Source organism: Malus domestica, chromosome 11 (assembly GCF_042453785.1).
Source record: "Malus domestica chromosome 11, GDT2T_hap1".
Taxonomy (NCBI): domain Eukaryota; kingdom Viridiplantae; phylum Streptophyta; class Magnoliopsida; order Rosales; family Rosaceae; genus Malus; species Malus domestica.
Window position 1 is genome coordinate 8,402,094 of NC_091671.1, and position 18,039 is coordinate 8,420,132.

At 38.4% G+C, this 18,039-nt stretch overlaps 1 protein-coding gene and 1 long non-coding RNA gene across 4 annotated transcripts; one reads left to right on the forward strand and one right to left on the reverse strand.

Annotated features, from left to right (window-relative positions):
• The first annotated feature begins 2,514 nt into the window (after positions 1-2,514).
• Positions 2,515-6,052, forward strand: LOC103425376 (probable LRR receptor-like serine/threonine-protein kinase At3g47570). Of its 2 annotated transcripts, XM_070807496.1 has the most exons (3): positions 2,546-2,920; positions 3,411-5,363; positions 5,477-6,052. In XM_070807496.1, exons 2-3 carry the CDS (start codon positions 3,746-3,748, stop codon positions 5,842-5,844), a joined length of 1,986 nt encoding a protein of 661 aa, XP_070663597.1. In that variant the 5' UTR covers positions 2,546-2,920; positions 3,411-3,745; the 3' UTR covers positions 5,845-6,052. The 2 variants fall into 2 exon arrangements, with proteins under 2 accessions (XP_070663596.1, XP_070663597.1); XM_070807495.1 differs by having other exon boundaries at positions 2,515-5,363.
• A 2,316-nt stretch (positions 6,053-8,368) lies between these two features.
• LOC103429721 (uncharacterized) lies at positions 8,369-16,440 on the reverse strand. Of its 2 annotated transcripts, XR_011572772.1 has the most exons (5): positions 16,161-16,440; positions 15,381-15,476; positions 14,735-14,794; positions 8,746-8,851; positions 8,369-8,455 (listed from the first exon to the last, which is right to left on the reverse strand). It is a non-coding gene; the product is annotated as an uncharacterized lncRNA (long non-coding RNA). The 2 variants fall into 2 exon arrangements; XR_528665.3 differs by lacking the exons at positions 8,369-8,455; positions 8,746-8,851 and having other exon boundaries at positions 14,466-14,794; positions 16,161-16,439.
• Between the last annotated feature and the right edge of the window lie 1,599 nt (positions 16,441-18,039).

An 18,039-nucleotide genomic window follows, 5' to 3' on the forward strand; every position in this document is an offset into this window, starting at 1 on the left:
CATCCAATGGTCACTAGGTTGAAGAGTGGTACAATACCACAGAGGAATTATAAGGGCTATTTAGCTACATTTCCTGAACTTCAGTCACTTCAATTAGCTGAAGACACTTCCTTTGGTGGTGGTTTTTCCTTTTTGGCTGTTAATAGTGATGATGCTGAACCATCAACTTTCAGAAAGGCTGCTACCATGCCACAGTGGCAGAGTGCTATGCAAGACGAGTATGATTCTCTTCGGGCTCAAGGCACTTGGGAATTGGTCCCACCTCCTAGTGATAGGACTATTATTGGCAGCAAATGGGTCTACAAAATCAAAAAGAATCCAGATGGCACAGTTTCACGGTACAAAGCCCGGTTGGTGGCACAAGGTTTTTCTCAAGAGCAAGGTGTTGATTATTCTGAAACCTTTAGTCCAGTTGTGAGACATACCACAGTTAGAATTGTCCTAGCATTAACTGCTATTAACCATTGGGATTTACGACAGCTTGATATCAAAAATGCATTCCTGCATGGTGAATTGCAGGAAGATATATACATGAAACAACCACAGGGGTTTGTGGATGTCACTAAGCCAACACATGTCTGCAAACTGATTAAATCTCTCTATGGGCTTAAACAGGCTCCAAGAGCTTGGAACTCTAAGTTTACAAGCTATCTACCTGCCATGGGATTTAAAGCTTCAACATCAGATTCCAGTTTATTTGTCAAACAGTGTGAAACTGACATGGTCATTCTACTTCTCTATGTAGATGACATTATTATTACTGGTTCCAATTCCAGTAAAGTTCAGAGGATAATTACAGAACTGTCTGAGGTTTTTGAGCTCAAAGATATGGGTCGATTGACATATTTTCTTGGGTTGCAGATCACTTACAAATCCAATGGAGATATTGGGGTTCATCAGTCTAAGTATGTCAAAGATCTTCTTCACAAGGCTGGTATGGACTCCTGTAAACCTGCATCAACACCATGCAAACCTCATACTTCTTTGCTTCTAAATGAAGGAGATCCTTTATCAGATCCTACTTTATATCGCAGTATTGTTGGTTCCCTGCAATATCTAACCTTTACACGGCCAGATATTGCATATGCAGTAAACACTGTGTGTCAATTCATGGCTAAACCAACTGAGGTCCATTTTGGGGCAGTTAAACGGATATTACGGTTTTTGAAAGGCACTATGCATCATGGAATTACTTTCTCAGCTCATACAGAAGTAGGAATTCATGCATTCAGTGACGCAGATTGGGCTGCGGATTTAAATACTAGGAGATCTGTTACTGGTTATGTAGTCTATATTGGTTGCAATCCAGTTTCTTGGCAATCGAAGAAACAGGATTCTGTGTCCCGAAGTTCTACCGAAGCTGAATATAAGGCCTTGGCTCATACAGCTACTGATATAGCATGGATCAGAAGTGTGCTCAAAGATATGGCTGTCATTTTACATTCTTCTCCTGTGATCTATTGTGACAACAAATCAGCTATTGCTATAAGTGCAAATCCAGTATTTCATTCCAGGATTAAGCACTTAGACACCGATTACCACTTTGTACGGGAGAAAGTCCAACAGGGAGATCTCCAAGTTCACTACTTGTCCACTGAAGAACAAACTGCTGATATTCTGACAAAGGGGCTGCACAGTCCATTATTTCTCAAGCATTCTTTCAATCTCAAACTTGGAAACCCAGTTGAGATTGAGGGGGGATGTTGAATGATATACCACATAAGCAATCCACATCAGCAGTCCACATCAGCAAGGTTGTTATTCTGTCAGTTAGATAGTTAGTTGGGATTGTAGGAAGATATAAGGTGGTTATGGGGTTTGTTAGAAACTGAAAAAGATAGAAATAAGCATGTATAAATAGAAAGGTTCTCTCTAAGAATTGTATTCGACTACATTCAGAAATATACAAATCTCTTGTTCTCTCTTTCTTTCTCTGCTGCTATACTTAAAGATTGTTCTGTTCTTCTTCTTAGATTCATAGTGTAGTGTTAATACTTTAACGGTCTTGGTCCTTGGCGTACCGAAATGTCAAACAATAAGTCCCAGTAGTGGAAGTAAGGTAATGATGTCGTCCAAAGAAAAAAGGCAAAGTTGTTACTTGTTATCATTTACTTGGACTTAATCCTTCTCACATTTGAATTTTCAAGAACCAGAAATTGTGGTTTAAGTTCCTCCTATGATCCTATCCTTCTATAAGTTTCCTTGTCGTTTAGTGGCAGTATTCTTCCTATGATCCTAGGGTAACTTTCATATTAGGTGACACCAACGTGACGTCTGATGTGAGAAAATATTGGGTTCCATGTATTTGTTTTTCCATTTTGGATGATTGCCAAAATGAATTATGGATGATAATGCTATTATTTATGGTTGCCAAATGTTTCCAGTCAGCTTCTAAAGTCAAGGTGCTTTAATGGTCTTGGTCTTGGTCCCAGTTGTTACTTGTTATCATTTACTTGGATTTATTCCTTCTCGTATTTGAATTTTCAAGAAACAGAAACTGTGGTGTAAGTTCCTCCTATGATCCTATCCTTCTATAAATTTCATTGTCGTGTAACAAATGGAACTCACCAAATTCGCAACTCAACACCCATCTCTCTATTTCTTTCTGCTTCTTTCTCTAGTTATATAGTTAACCAGATCAGAAATGGGGGTCTTGGTTGTGAAATTGATCTTAATATACTTGCTTTTCAGTGCAGTGTTCGTTTGCTGTTGGAGCTCCCTGCAATCGGGACTCGGAGGGAATGCGACGGATAGGCTGGCGCTGCTTGCCATCAAAGCTCAAATAAAGCAAGATCTCCATAATTACAACGTGATGAGCTCCTGGAACGAATCCACGCACTTTTGCATGTGGCATGGTGTGACGTGCAGTCGACGACATCGCCAAAGGGTCACTAACCTGGACCTGCAATCTCAAAATCTGGTAGGGAACCTATCCCCAAACATTGGAAATCTAAGTTTTTTAAGGGAGCTGTGGCTGCGAAATAACAGCTTCAGTCATGAAATTCCTCCACAAATTGGGAATTTGCGTAGATTGCATGTATTGCGATTAGATGTTAACTCGTTTAGTGGTAGTATTCCACACAATATATCACATTGCTTCAACCTTATCCTTGTGAATTTCACTCGCAACAAGTTGGTGGGTAAAATTCCTTCAGAATTTGGATTGCTATCGAAGCTGCAACATTTTTCATCAAATGTTAATAATGTAACGGGACAGGTCCCTCTTTCCTTGGGCAACCTTTCGTCTCTCCAGAGACTAAGTCTTGTTAGTAATAACTTGATGGGAAACATCCCCAGTTCTCTTGGCCAATTGAAAAAATTAACCTTCTTGGCATTGGGGTTAAATCAGTTGTCTGGTAGCATCCCTTCCTCCATTTATAACCTTTCTTCTCTTGTTACATTTTTCATAGGAGGTAACCAAATTCAAGGGAGTATTCCATCAGATATTGGCAAAAGTCTTCCTAATCTCGGAGTCTTCGACGTCGGCTCAAACCAATTTACCGGGTCCATTCCTCCCTCAATATCCAATATCACAAGTGTTTGGTCATTTGAAGTTGGGCCAAACAACCTAATCGGACAGGTACCGAATCTCCAAAAGCTTCACAACCTCCTGTATTTCAACATTCAATTTAATAATATTGGAAGCGGTAAAGATGGTGACTTAAGTTTTCTCTCGGACTTGGCCAATGCCACCAAGTTAGAATGGTTGGTTATTAGCGACAACAATTTTGGAGGGACATTGCCCATGTCAATATCCAATCTCTCAACCAAACTTGAAATGTTTTGGGTTGGCAGTAACCAAATATATGGAAGCATCCCATCTGGGATAGGGAATCTGGTGAGCTTGCAATCGTTGCCCTTCGGGATTAATAGCTTCACAGGTAACATTCCCTCTGACATCGGCAAGCTTTCAAACCTTGAAGCATTACAAATTTCCATGAACAAATTATCTGGAAATATTCCGTCTTCCGTAAGAAATTTAACCAAGTTATACTATCTTGCGCTGGATGGAAATCATCTTGAGGGCAGCATTCCTTCAGGTCTGGGGGAATGCCATGGGTTGCAATTGTTGAATCTTTCTTATAACCTCCTAAATGGCACAATACCAAAACAAGTTTTTAGACTCTCCTCCTTATCGATTTCTTTGGACTTGTCTAATAACCTCTTCACAGGTTCCCTTCCCCCGGAGGTTGGGAATTTCCAGAGTCTAAGTGAACTTTATCTTTCTGATAACATGTTATCTGGAGAACTCCCCAGTAGCCTTGGTGGTTGTGAGAGTTTAGAAGTCCTGCATTTGCAAGGAAACTTTTTCAACGGGTCCATTCCTTTGTCTATGAGTTCAGTGAGAGCAATTCGAGATCTAGACCTTTCTCGCAATAATTTTTCAGGGGAAATTCCACATTTTTTAGAAGGTTTTAGATTCTTGAATAATCTGAACTTATCATTCAATCAATTTTGGGGAGTGGTACCAACTGGAGGTGTTTTCAAAAATGCGAGTGCTATTTCAGTTGTTGGCAATACTAATCTGTGCAGCCCTGTTGATAATTTAAAGCTTCCCAAGTGCAAGTCTAAAGAGACCAAGAAACGAAGATTGTCTCGTAGCTTGAAACTAATACTCCCTTTAGTATTTGGACTTACTCTTCTAGGAATAGCCATGGTGTTCTTCTATTTCTTTCTTTGTTCGTCAAGGAAGAAAAAGAAAGAAATTTCATTGAGCACTTTGGGGAACACTATTTTGCAAGTGTCATATGCTACTCTACTCAAAGCTACTGACGGGTTCTCAAAGGCTAATTTAATTGGTGCTGGTAGTTTTGGGTATGTGTACAAAGGAGTTCTTGATGAGGATGATAAATCTCAACTTGTTGCCGTGAAGGTGTTTAACTTGTTACGCCATGGAGCTTCGAGGAGTTTCATAGCCGAATGTGAAGCTTTGAGAAATATTAGGCACCGAAATCTTGTCAAGATTATAACCGTGTGTTCAAGTGTTGATTTTCATGGTAATGATTTCAAGGCTCTAGTTTATGAGTTCATGAACAACGGGAGCTTAGAAGAGTGGCTGCGTCCACCTACTGGAACTGAAGAGTTAAGAGATCATATACCCAAGAAGTTAAGTCTTCTTCATAGGCTAGAAATTGCCATTGGTGTTGCTTGTGCACTGGATTATCTTCATAATCATTGTGAAACGCCAATAGTTCATTGTGATCTCAAGCCAAGCAACGTTCTCTTGGACAACGAATTGACTGGCCATGTTTCTGACTTTGGATTAGCAAGGTTTCTCTCACAAGTAACGAGTAATGTTTCAGCAATTCAGAGTCAGACAAGTTCCGTTGGAATAAAAGGAACGGTTGGTTATGCAGCTCCAGGTATACATATGTTAGATATATACTTCATTATATTTCCTTTTTTATTTTGTAGTATTTAATTTACAAAATTCAAACTGAACTTTTTATACACAAATGTGATGTTTGAATTGTAGAGTATGGCATGGGGAGTGAGGTGTCAACGAACGGTGATGTCTACAGCTTTGGCATTCTCTTGTTGGAGATGTTTACAGGGAAGAGACCCACTGACAACATGTTTGGTGATAGCTTGAACCTTCATAACTTTGTCAAGATGGCTCTCCCCGAGCGAGTTATTGAGATTGCAGATGCACCACTTCTTGAAGGAGGCACGAACGACAATCCCAATCAATGCAGTGCAAGAATTCATAAAGTTGAGGTGTGCTTGAGTTCAATATTTAGAATTGGAATTGATTGTTCTGCTGAATCCCCAACAGATCGACTAAAGAATATCAATGATGCTGCATCTGAACTTCATTCAATTAGGAATACTTTTCTTGGGTAGAAACTCTTTTTTATGTGCTTTTGTAATAAGAGAAATTTCGTTTACTGCCTATGAAGTCTAGCTTTTACGTTACCGCAGTAGATGTGGAAGTTTGCAATGTAAATAATCACCAATGAGGTTTGTTGTGTGAAGATTGTATTCCTACTTTTTGTACTTGGTATTTTTGTGTAATATTCTCATCAATTAAAGTCTAGTTCGTGCCACAAAATTGTTGAATATTCACATTGACAGATTCCAAATTTTTGAAAGATTCATAACCTGAAGAGCCTCAACATTCACAAAATTATCTTGAAAGCTGTAAAGATGGTGAGTTGAGTTTCCTATCAGACTTGACCACCATCAATGTAATGTGTTTTCGAAAATGAAAGTGCTATTTCAATTGTTGACAACACTAGATTATGCACGGCAATTCCTAATCTCAAGTTGCCCAATTGCAAGTCTAAAGAGCTCCAAGAAAAGAAGATTAGCTTATTGCTTGAAATTAATAATCCCTTTCTCAAAGGCCACTGATCGGTTTTCTTCAGCTAATTTGACAATAAAGCTCGGCTTGTACTTGTAGCTATGAAGGTGTTTAACATGTTACGTCATGGAGCATCAAAGAGTTTCATAGCCGAATATGAGGCTTTGAGAAATATCAAGCATCAAAATTCGTCAAGGTCATATCTGCATGTTTTCTCGATGATGATTTCAAGGCTCTAGTTTATGAGTTGATGCACCAAAGGAGTTTAGAGGAGTGGTTGCATGATTTGCATCCACCTCCTGTAATTGAAGAGGTAAGAGATCAATACAACCAAGAATTAATATCTTCTTCAAAGGCTACATATTGTTATTGGTGTTGCTATTGTGCATTGGATTATTTTCATAACCATAGCGAATGGTCATTTTTTGTAGAATTTTAACCCCATTTTTAAAGCCCATGGGCTATGAAAAATCAAGGTTGTCTAGCATTGTTGCTATAATTATTCGCCCATGTGCATTCTGAATTCAAATCCAATAGTTTTAGTAGTCGTTCTATCAATCTTGACAATAAAAGAGTATTTATTTTATTTTTTCAAACAAATAGTATTATTTCCACTAAGGGGAAGGGGATAGGCTTAGCCTCACAATGATGTAGTTCAAATTCGTATTTGGCAATAATCGAACATAAAATTTATCAGTTACAAGTTAAGAAAATACCATTAGACCGTAGTACTAAGTGGCATAAAAGAGTTTCTATTAAACCAGTAAAATGAAAATTCTCAACCATTCATTAATGGATTTGAATTTAGATTTATTACAATTGATAGATACTTTTTTTGGGCAATCAATAGGATACTAACAAATTTGTTTTTAGAACAAAGATATGTCACGATAATGTGACTTAAAGCTGTGTCATTGGCCTTTTCACTTATTGCCCTATCTTTAACGCACTCCAATTAATATCGTCCACTAATATTAGTATTTAATGAATCTCATCATAAATTGTTACCCAAAATATTAATTATCAAAGCAAATAAACTTGATTGAGTTTTAAATTTTTCGTGACTAACTCCCAAATAATTCTCGTTACCAAGCAAATTAAATACCTTTAATTAAAAGCTTAAAAACTTTTTAATTATTACCTCTCTATTTTGCTTTTGCAATCACGAGCGTACAATATTATAGGAATATTTTTGTTCTTCACACTCAAATGATGGTAATGCTCACTACCTTATTTATCACCATTATATGAGTTTAATATCTTGGATAGACAATTATCAAAATTTAAACTCATCCAACGGTAATAAATAAGGTGGTAAGCATTACCACCACTTGAGGATGTTGAATAAAAATCGCCCCAATAATATTAGTTAAGTTAGTTGGTGTGGTAATTGGTCTTTAGCAAGCTTCTTATAGAAAAAAGAAGAATCTGAGTACTTTGGCTGTTTTGCAGAAGAAAAAGAAAGAAAGGGGCATTTGATGTTTGGACAGATATTATGGCTGTTTGGATGAAATTATTTATTATGGCTGTCTATGACAATGAGAAATTTGATTCTTCTAGTTGTAGCTAGTCCCGTTTTCTATGTTTATTTGCTTTCTTATATGATGGAATGGCGTTTTACCATGAGATTGAATGGTTTTTTATTTGGTTCTTTGTTTAGTTTGAACTAGAAAAATTGCCCACGCGCTGCTGTGGGTTTTGAAACCATAATGCAGAACATACTACGAATATTTTCGACAGAAAAAGACACAAATTATTTAGATTCAGTTCACTTCACATCAACATAGTGTGCATAATGAAGAGAGCGTATATTTGAAAGTTTGAATTAATGAAACATAAAAAAAGGTCGTACCCAGTGCACAAGGCTCCCGCTTTACGCAGGGTTTGAGAGAGGTAAATGTCGGCTAGCCTTACCCCCATTTATAGAGAGGCTGCTCCCAAGTCTCGAACCCGAGACCTACCGCTCATGGGCGAAGGCACTTGCCATCGCACCAAGTGCAACCTCTTTGAATTAATGAAACATGCAACAACGAAATATAATGTTTTTATCCCCCCCCCCCCCCCCCCCAGTCCTATAAAAAGAAGCATAAATGGAAAGGATGGTTCCCAAACTTTGTTTCAATTTAAGTTTTATGGCTTTCCTACTCTGCCCTACATCACAGAACAAAAAGAAGGTTACCTAAGAATTCATGCATTCATCTTCTAAACATGCAACAGAAAAGCACTCATGCATAATAAAGGGTACATTGACATTAAATAGATCAACTTAAGTGCTAACAGCCAATCAACAAATTGAACATAATTGAAGTTTTAGTAGAATGAGTTAACAAAAAGGAAGCTTGGTTTCCGCATGAAAGAAAAGATCCGCTTGAAATGGTAGTCATTCAAGATGTTTTCTGGTATTTATGCGAATTCGGAAATGCTATAAATGTAAAAGTTACCTCAAAAGCCTTTTCTGCGTTGGTTTCTGTAATCACTCCTACTGCAGCATTTGCAGTCAGTATCATGAGAATAACATGTGTCTAAGACCAAGTTGTATCCCACGTGCTTAATCAACAACAAACATAGAAAACAGTTATCATATATCATAAAATTCCAAGTCTTAACTTGTAAAGTTTCAAGTGCTCAACAAATTTTGAACAATGTATGGTTCAAAACTTAAAAAAAAAAAAGACATGCATCAAAGACTTTAGGGAGAAAAAATATGCATTGGCTGAAATAGATAATTAGGATTTTAAATGTTAAAATTTTCTTTTTGGCTCACTAATTAGTGCAAAAGTGAGATTGTATGAACAATTTTACACCCGGAAACATGAACTATACATAATCACAACTAATCTAACAATGAGAAAGTATATAAGACAAAACACTAACAGAAGGCTAAAACACTCTTTTATTTGATCTAACAATAGGGTAATAGGATTAACTAAATCATTAGAGACTGCAACAATGAGAAAGTCTGAAGATTAAAGTTCTTGTTGAATACCTTGAAAAACATTTTCAGTAAATCCGTTCAGGAAAATATAGAAACTTAAGATTCTATGCAATTCCATCATCCGGGATAGCACATATTTACTTGGAATCCAACCTTAAGCCAACATTTTTCTATCTATAGCATCCATCATACCTAAGACATTTCTCAGTAGGGGCACATGAACAATCATAATTGAGATTTCATAAGTTTATTTTTTTGTTAACTATAGTGAAATTTATAAAACAATTTTAGCAAAACTCGAGTGTAGATAATGGACTTTTGTTCCAGTTTAAAAAATATTGACTTGTGTTCTAAGCAACATAATGCATTCACATTTCAATTGTCAAAAGGCATCACAGTAATCCCCAACAACAACAACAAAGCTTTTTCCTACTAAGTGGGGTCGGCTATATGAATCCTAGAACGCCATTGCGCTCGGTTTTGTGTCATGTCCTCCATTAGATCCAAGTACTCTAAGTCTTTTCTTAGGGTCTCTTCCAGAGTTTTCCTAGGTCTTCCTCTACCCCTTCGGCCCTGAACCTCTGTCCCGTAGTCACATCTTCGAACCGGAGCGTCAGTAGGCCTTCTTTGCACATGTCCAAACCACCATAACCGATTTTCTCTCATCTTTCCTTCAATTTCGACTACACCTACTTTACCTCGGATATCCTCATTCATAATCTTATCCTTTCTCGTGTGCCCACACATCCAACGAAGCATCCTCATCTCCGCTACACCCATTTTGTGTACGTGTTGATGCTTCACCGCCCAACATTTTGTGCCATACAGCATCGCCGGCCTTATTGTCGTCCTATAAAATTTTCCCTTGAGCTTCAGTGGCCTACGACGGTCACACAACACGCCGGATGCACTCTTCCACTTCATCCATCCAGCTTGTATTCTGTGGTTGAGATCTCCATCTAATTCTTCGTTCTTTTGCAAGATAGATCCTAGGTAGCGAAAACGGTCGCTCTTTGGTATTTCCTGATCTTCGATCCTCACCCCTAACTCATTTTGGCCTCCATTTGCCCTGAACTTGCACTCCATATATTCTGTCTTTGATCGGCTTAGGCGAAGACCTTTAGATTCCAACACTTCTTTCCAAAGGTTAAGCTTCGCATTTACCCCTTCCTGAGTTTCATCTATCAACATTATATTGTTTGCGAAAAGCATACACCAAGGAATATCATCTTGAATATGTCCTGTTAACTCATCCATTACCAACGCAAAAAGGTAAAGACTTAAGGATTGTTAATGCACAAAATCAATGAGGACTTTGATACAACAGAAAGTATTAAGCTTGTGATCTTCGCTAGATTGCTCCGGTCATTAGTGTGGATAAATATGTAAATGGATAGAAACAGGAAAGCAAACACAAGATGTACGTGGTTCACCCAGATTGGCTACGTCCACGGAGTAGAGGAGTTCTCATTATTTTTGAAGGGTTTACACAAGTACATAGGTTCAAGCTCTCCTTTAGTGAGTACAAGTGAATGATTTAGTACAAATGACATTAGGAAATATTGTGGGAGAATAATCTCGTAATCACGAAACTTCTAAGTACTGAAGTGTGGTATCGTCTTCACTTGCCTTATCTGTCTCATAGGTAGATGTGGCATCTTCTCTGGAAGTACTCTTCCTCCATCCAGTGGTGATATCTTTAACTGGTGGAGATGCACAAGGTAATGTATCAATTTCACTTGAAGCTTACTTGTAGTTTCAGGCTTGGTCAAGCGCGATACAAACCATGTAATAGGAGTCCCCCAAGTCGCCGAGCTAAAGGATCTGCTGAAAGAGGTGACAGACAAGGTAATCAATCAGAGCTCCAAGCAATCAGTCTCAGATCAGAAGTTTGATTTCGAGTTCCAGCTGATTGTTTTCATTCTCCCTATCTTGCAGGCAGCATGAAGGATAAAGAGAAGAAAAAGGAGAATAGATGATATGAGATACTTTTGTTTTTGAAGAAGTAACTTTCCACAGGCTTATTCTTGAACTGGGCTGGAGGATTTTCTGGTTTCCTTCAGAGTATAAGGCCGACTGAAAAATTTAAGGGTCAAAACAAGTCCATCAAATCTAGAGTACGTTCGACCCTGCTGATATGGGATACTTTTGCTGTTGACAAAGTAGTGGATGTATCGGCACGTGTTCTGTTACGCTTGTCTCCACATGCTTCCTTGTATCCTTCTCACTTGCCCTATCTGTTCCTCAGGCAGATGCGATATCTTCTCTGGAAGCATAAGATGTTGAAGATGAGAACTCGAGAGCAATGCCAGGTAAGTAATCAGGTAAGGGGTTCCAGGCAGTCAGTTCCTGACTGGAAGCTTGATTCAGCTGACTGATTGCTCTCTTTCTCCTTATTTTGCAGGTAAGAACAAGGCCAAAGGAAAAGACAGGGAAAAAGCATGATATGGGATACTCTTGCTTTTAACCCTGATGATATGAGATATTCTTCCTCTGGTGTAGCTTGTTTGCAGAGGTATTATCGGGGGGAAAGAAAGATGAGTATTTCGAGAGACTTCGTTGAGAGTGCCCTCTCAGATATGAGGAAGGGTTGAGCATTTTTGCAGGTTTGCCTCTCCATTGAGGATGGAGGTCGACATATATAGGAGTCTCCCTAACAACAAGTAGTAATGCTATTCCTTTACCCTGCTTGGTCATAGCACGGTAGTGGGAGCTGCCAGCTTCACGTGTTTTAACTCTGTCAGAGCATTTTGAAAAAGTGGTCTGTGGTATCTGGAAAGCTGATGTTGCGTGTGAAGATTACAGACAATCTTTATCCAAGGAGATCTGGCTCTCGAAGTTGAGAAAGCGATGACTCTTCGGTTTTCGAACAAGCAATCCTGTCGGGGATCTGACTCTCGAGATTCAGAGAATAGTGCCTCTTCGATTTTTTAGAAAGCAATCCTGCTGGGAGTCTGGCTCTTGAGATTCGGAGAGCGGTGTCTCGTCGATTTTTGAGAAAGTAATCATGTTGGGAGTCTGGCTCTTAAAATTCGGAAGGCGGTGCCTCTTCGACTTTGAAGCAAGCAATCTTGTTGGGAGTGTTTTCTCGAATGTGAGTAAAGGTTGGGCATGTTTGCTAGTCTACCTTGCCACAGAGCATAGAGGTTGACACATAAGGACTTTACAATTATCCAGCAGTGGTGCTGTTCCTTTACCCTTGTGGGTAATAATATGGTAGCTAGACCTTCAAAATTTATGCGTCTAAACTTTGTTAGTGTTGTTTCTTTGCTATTCTTTTACCCTTCTTGGTCATAGCGATGTAGTGGGAGCTGCAAGCTTCACGTGTCTAAACTTTGTCTGAGATCTTTGGCAAAGTTATCTGTGGTACCCATGAGCTGATGTTGCGTGTGGAAAGTGGATGATTGAACAGTAAGATTCACGTGCTTTCTACTTCACCAGAAATCTTCGACAGAATGCCTCGCAAAGCTGAGTGTACATGTGACAGGTGCTGACAAGGCTGAAAAAGTAGGTGCCTCTTCGATTTCTGAGATCGGCCCTCGTGGTCTCTGAGTAGCCCAGCTTTTGAGAAAGCAAGCTCCTCTTCGATTTCTGAGATCGGCTTTCTTGGTCTTTGAGCAGCCCAACTTTTGAGAAAGCAAACGCCTCTTCGATTTCTGAGATCGGCCCTCGTGGTCTTTGAGCAGCCCAGCTTTTGAGAAAGCAAACGCCTCTTTGATTTCTGAAGCTCTGTCGAGTGCAGATTTTTATAGAGGCTAGCATTAAGTTCCAAAGCACAGTAGAAGCTCCACCAGTAGAAGCTCCATTCTTGCACTTCTAAGATCTTGATTTGTCCGACCTCTTCTCTTTTCAACACCTTTGAAAATGTCTGGCCCCTCCGACCGTCGTTTTGACTTGAACCTTGTTGAAGAGGCAGCCACGCCTTCTTCCAACAACATATGGTGCCCATCATTCTTATCCCTTATTGGTCCTCTTACCGTTGGGGATTCCGTGATGAAGAATGATATGATCGCTGCGGTAGTGGCCAAGAACCTTCTCACTCCCAAAGATAACAGACTATTTTCCAAACGGTCTGATGAGTTGGTTGTTAAGGATTATCTGGCTCTCAGTGTTCAGTGTGCAGGTTCTGTGTCTAATATGGTCCAACGCTTATTTGCTCGAACCCGCCAAGTTGAATCATTGACGGTTGAAGTGATGAGTCTCAAACAGGAGATTAGAGGGCTCAACCATGAGAATAAACAGTTGCACCGGCTCGCACATGACTATGCTACAAACATGAAGAGGAAGCTTGACCAGATGAAGGAATCTGATGGTCAGATTTTACTTGATCATCAGAGGTTTGTGGGTTTGTTCCAAAGGCATTTATTGCCTTCGTCTTCTGGGGCTGTACTGCGTAATGAAGCTCCAAATGATCAACCTCTGATGCGTACTCCTTCTAGTGTTCTGTCCAGTACTGAGGCTCCGAATGATCCCCCTCCGGTGCCTTCTCTTTATGAGGCTCTACCGACTGCTGAGACTTCTCCTAAGCAACCTTTGTGAGGGCTCCCTCTTGTTTGTTTATTTTGACTCATGTATATGTACGTATTTGTAACTTATCGGAGATATCAATAAATAAGCTTTGCTTCATTTCAACGTATTGTGTTAAATACACCAAAGCCTTCTTCACTAAGTTCTTTGAATTTTTCTTTTGTTGAAGCTTGTATGTTGAAGCTTTCATTCAGTTTATTTCACTTGTCCATTGGAATTTTATTCAAAGAATTATCAAATAAAGACAATAGCATGCCAAAGATTAAAAACCCTCATTTCAAACTTTGCTAATGCATAACTCTGTTTGGTTTTCTTCTCCGAATACCAGACTGAGAGAGGAGTCAAGTTCTCTAGTGCACCATCAATCTCCTGTTTGAGAAACCATCACCACAGCCACTCCCTTGAGGCACCACCGTCGCCATTTTTCACGGAGAACAACGCCACCACGAAACCACCACCATTAATCTCGCCACCTACGCAACTTTTACCATCCCCGAACCCACCCTCTGCAAATTGCCCTCATCCCTTCTAATTTCATTTCTTGCATTTCTTGTATGGTATCCATTTCTTGCACACTCAAATATTTATATACCAACTGAGAATAACAATATAAATCCCACACCCACCCCTTTTCCCCACTTGAAAAATTCACCAAAAGACCGCATTAACCACCATAGTTTAAGAATCCAGACCCCAAATTTCAATCTAATTAATTAAATTACAGATGATTCTATCTACCTCATGAAAACAAATATGTTCAGTTAAAGAAATTCCATAATCACTGCATCTTAAACCACTTCTTAAATATGTCCGCCATACCAATCTAATAAAAAATCCATGTTCAATCGATTCTTATTAATTCCAACACCAAGTATTTCAGCATCTAGATTATAGAAAAATCACAATAAAACAAACTCAGAACACCCAGATTCCAATCTTGGTGCTAAAGCACACTTTGTTAACCTCACCTTCATCAAGTCCATGTTTCCTGCCATGAGATCTTTCTCTTTATCCAGACTTGCCTTTAGCTGCAAGATCAAAATAATGAAGCATTCAATTCCATTTCTATACTCATAAAATTAAAAATTGAAATATGTCATAATTTACTCGGAATCTTCATATGTATTATGAAAGCATATGAACAGATACATTTGAAAACTTATAACGCTACCTAATAAAGTTGAAAAGTAACTAATTAAGATCAAGTTCCAGTGCATCCAGTGAGCCTTCCAGGGAAAGATGGCCCCATGGACTTAGACCTTGAAAACTGAGGCTTGTTTTGCCTTGTAATTGTATGATCAGTAGCATCCTTATGGATTGCAATTGTATGATCAGTAGTATCCTTATGGATTCCCAAATTAATCCTCAAAATTTTGTTCTCATCCGATAGCTTATGCACCTGGGACAAAAGTCGCTCAATTGTTTCACTATTCTCCTTGTTTCTCTTTATCAACTCAGCCCGGTGCTGCATATTTTCGTCAATGAGTTCTGAGATCTTTTCGTGCAACATTTTCTCTTTTTCAACCACATTACCATCACATTCTACACCATTATCAATATTCTTCTCTTCCATATATTCTTCGAATGTACACAAAACCTTTTTTTAGGACATACCAGCATTTGTTTGTTTTGATGGCTCTGATTTTGGTTTCCGTTTTCTCTTTTGTGGTGGTCTAATCAAGATGCACTCCAAAACACTAATTTGAGTGCCTACACAGATGAACATCGCATAAAAATCATAAAAAAAAATCCAAAACAGCAGCAGAGATAAAAAAATGATAATAACTCTAAAAAAAATTTAAATCAAAAGCTAAGACTAACTCACAGAATTTTTGGGCAAAAAAATTTCTTTAAATACTAATTTAATGCAATCCAGGAGCTAAATGCTTAAATCAGAAAAAATCCTTTAACCCAGATACTCCTATGGTCACAAATACTGATATTTGTGCAGTGCAGCAAAGTTTTTCTTGAAACTTGACGTATGTCACTACAAAATTATCCCAAATATATCTCAGAGATTGCAGAAATTCAGACTATCAATAATGAGACAGCCGGAATGTTTTACCCTAATCTTATTAGGATTTTTAACTAAACAACTTGCTCATGTAACAGCTATATTACAGCATAAATATTCATGAACACTCATCACCAATAGCAAAAAGGAGCAAAGTACTATTACAGAAATCTAAAGATACCCATCAACAATATAACAAAAAAAATTGCGGTGAGATTTTAAAATACCAACTTTATTCGATATTACAATGAAATATAACAAAAAGAAAAATAAAAACAAAATGTACAAAAATCATTATTTTCATAAATAGACAGTGGAATAACAGAAGAAGCCAAACCCAGAAAAATTAAAAACATAGAATCACAGTAGAAGAAGCACACCATTTCAGATCTTTTTATCCTCTTTGAAGATCGATCGATTCCAGAGAGAGAGAGAGGAGGAGGGAGAAGACAAATGGGAGAGGAGGTAGACGGAGGCGAGAGGAGGAAAACGACGGAGGTAGTTTATCGGAAGCATGTCTTGTCTTGCGTTGCTAGTCAACAAGTCAGTGGAATCCTCACAAAATCCCTCACTCAATCGGGTCAGTGACAACTCCCTCAATTTTCTCCCTCTCAATCTCTCAATCATCGACAACTACCCATTAATTAAGGCTTCTAGTGGCAATTTTGACCAATCCCTTAATCCCGACACCAACCCTTGATTTGAGGAGGAAAAATCAACCCTAACCCCCTTTATGGCAACCTTACTAAGTCACGCCTCCCTCTCACTTCCCCTCCCTGCCATCCCCCAACTATCTCCCTCTCTGTCTCTGCACCCCATGCTTTTTGGCAATGGCACGAATGTAAATAATACAAAATCAAAGGATCATTTCAAAACAACATAAATAGACTGGCAAAACCGTAAATATTTCGAAATCTGTTCAGATACAAAATTACCTTCCTAACTTTTAATATTTACCCACCAACCCAGTCTCAAATTTGATGGCAATGGTGTAAATAAAGCAAAATCGAGTGACATGTAGAATAGGTAATATCTATGTGTAGAAAACCTGTAACGGGAAAATTGAATTGTAGGAGCCGTAGCTCATATTCATTCATTGATAGTGTATAAATATATTTGATTACAAAGAGTCCTACAGGGCTCCAGTTCTGCTGTCCCCTTTTGTGTGTCTCCTTTATGTTTCAACTTTCATTGCTAATATTTTGACACATGTCTTCTAGCTTAACTTAGTTTCTAACTTTGTTAACTTTTTATTTAACATTTAAAAGTAAAAAGAAAAATCCAAAATAATCTGACTGTTGGGTTCTCGAGGTCTGCAAATCCAAAAATAGAATTCTTTCTGTGGCTGTCGGGTTACCAACGTGAGCAAACCTCTTCCCAATTTTTCTCCATCGTTGTACTGCTTCTTCACTTCTTTCCAGGCCAGCTCTGGTTGAGCTTGGATTATGTCCAGTTGAAAGTTGAAAACAAGCTTACCATGAGACCCCATATCCTGCCAACTTTCTCTACCAAATATGCCAAAAGCTGTTGGCTGAAGTCAATGAGAAGATCATGGAATATGGATTTGCTGAGAGGTGGTAGAGTGAGAGATTTTTCAGGTGTGAAATCCCATTGTATTCTAGGAGTCAAGGATTCTCTGGGAATTCTGGATCGAAGAAGACTTATAAATTGTTTAGTGAAGACGGAAACGATTCGAAACAGTGGGACAAGCATACTGGGTGAATAGTTGAGTAAGCGAACGGAGGGCTTTATTCATTATCAATTGTGTGTATGTTGCTGTTGTTACTGTCGTGCAGAAAATCTCAGTTTGAGGTGACTGAGATTACAACAAATATGAAATCATCCCTCACAGTTGTAGTGCTCTGTATGTCCTTTAAATGCAAGAACTGATTTGTGACTCGAAGAAAGCTCTTGCAGGGTTCGTTTGCTTGGTGTCAAACGAATTTCACTCTAAAAACAAAATAAAATTCTTTTTTCTCAATCAAACTATTTTATGAGTCATCAGAAAATCACAAGAATTGATAGTCGCTACTACTTTCCAAACATCAAACTATTGAACTAAACATGGTAAATACCAATATTAAACTAAACATGGTAAATACCAATAATATATGATAATATTTGGGAATTTCTTATATTTCATTAATCTCCAAAGTGGAGTATATATAGGAGTTACAATTGGTATTACATATGTACTTCACAAATGTGGGACAATAAACTACTATTTACATTTTAACTAATGTATAACTCGCAACACTC

Coding starts and splice junctions, on each gene's coding strand:
- LOC103425376 (XM_070807495.1), top strand. CDS start 2,645: ATGGGGGTCTTGGTTGTGAAATTGATCTTAATATACTTGCTTTTCAGT. Junction 5,364..5,476: donor GGTTGGTTATGCAGCTCCAG/GTATACATATGT, acceptor TTTGAATTGTAG/AGTATGGCATGGGGAGTGAG.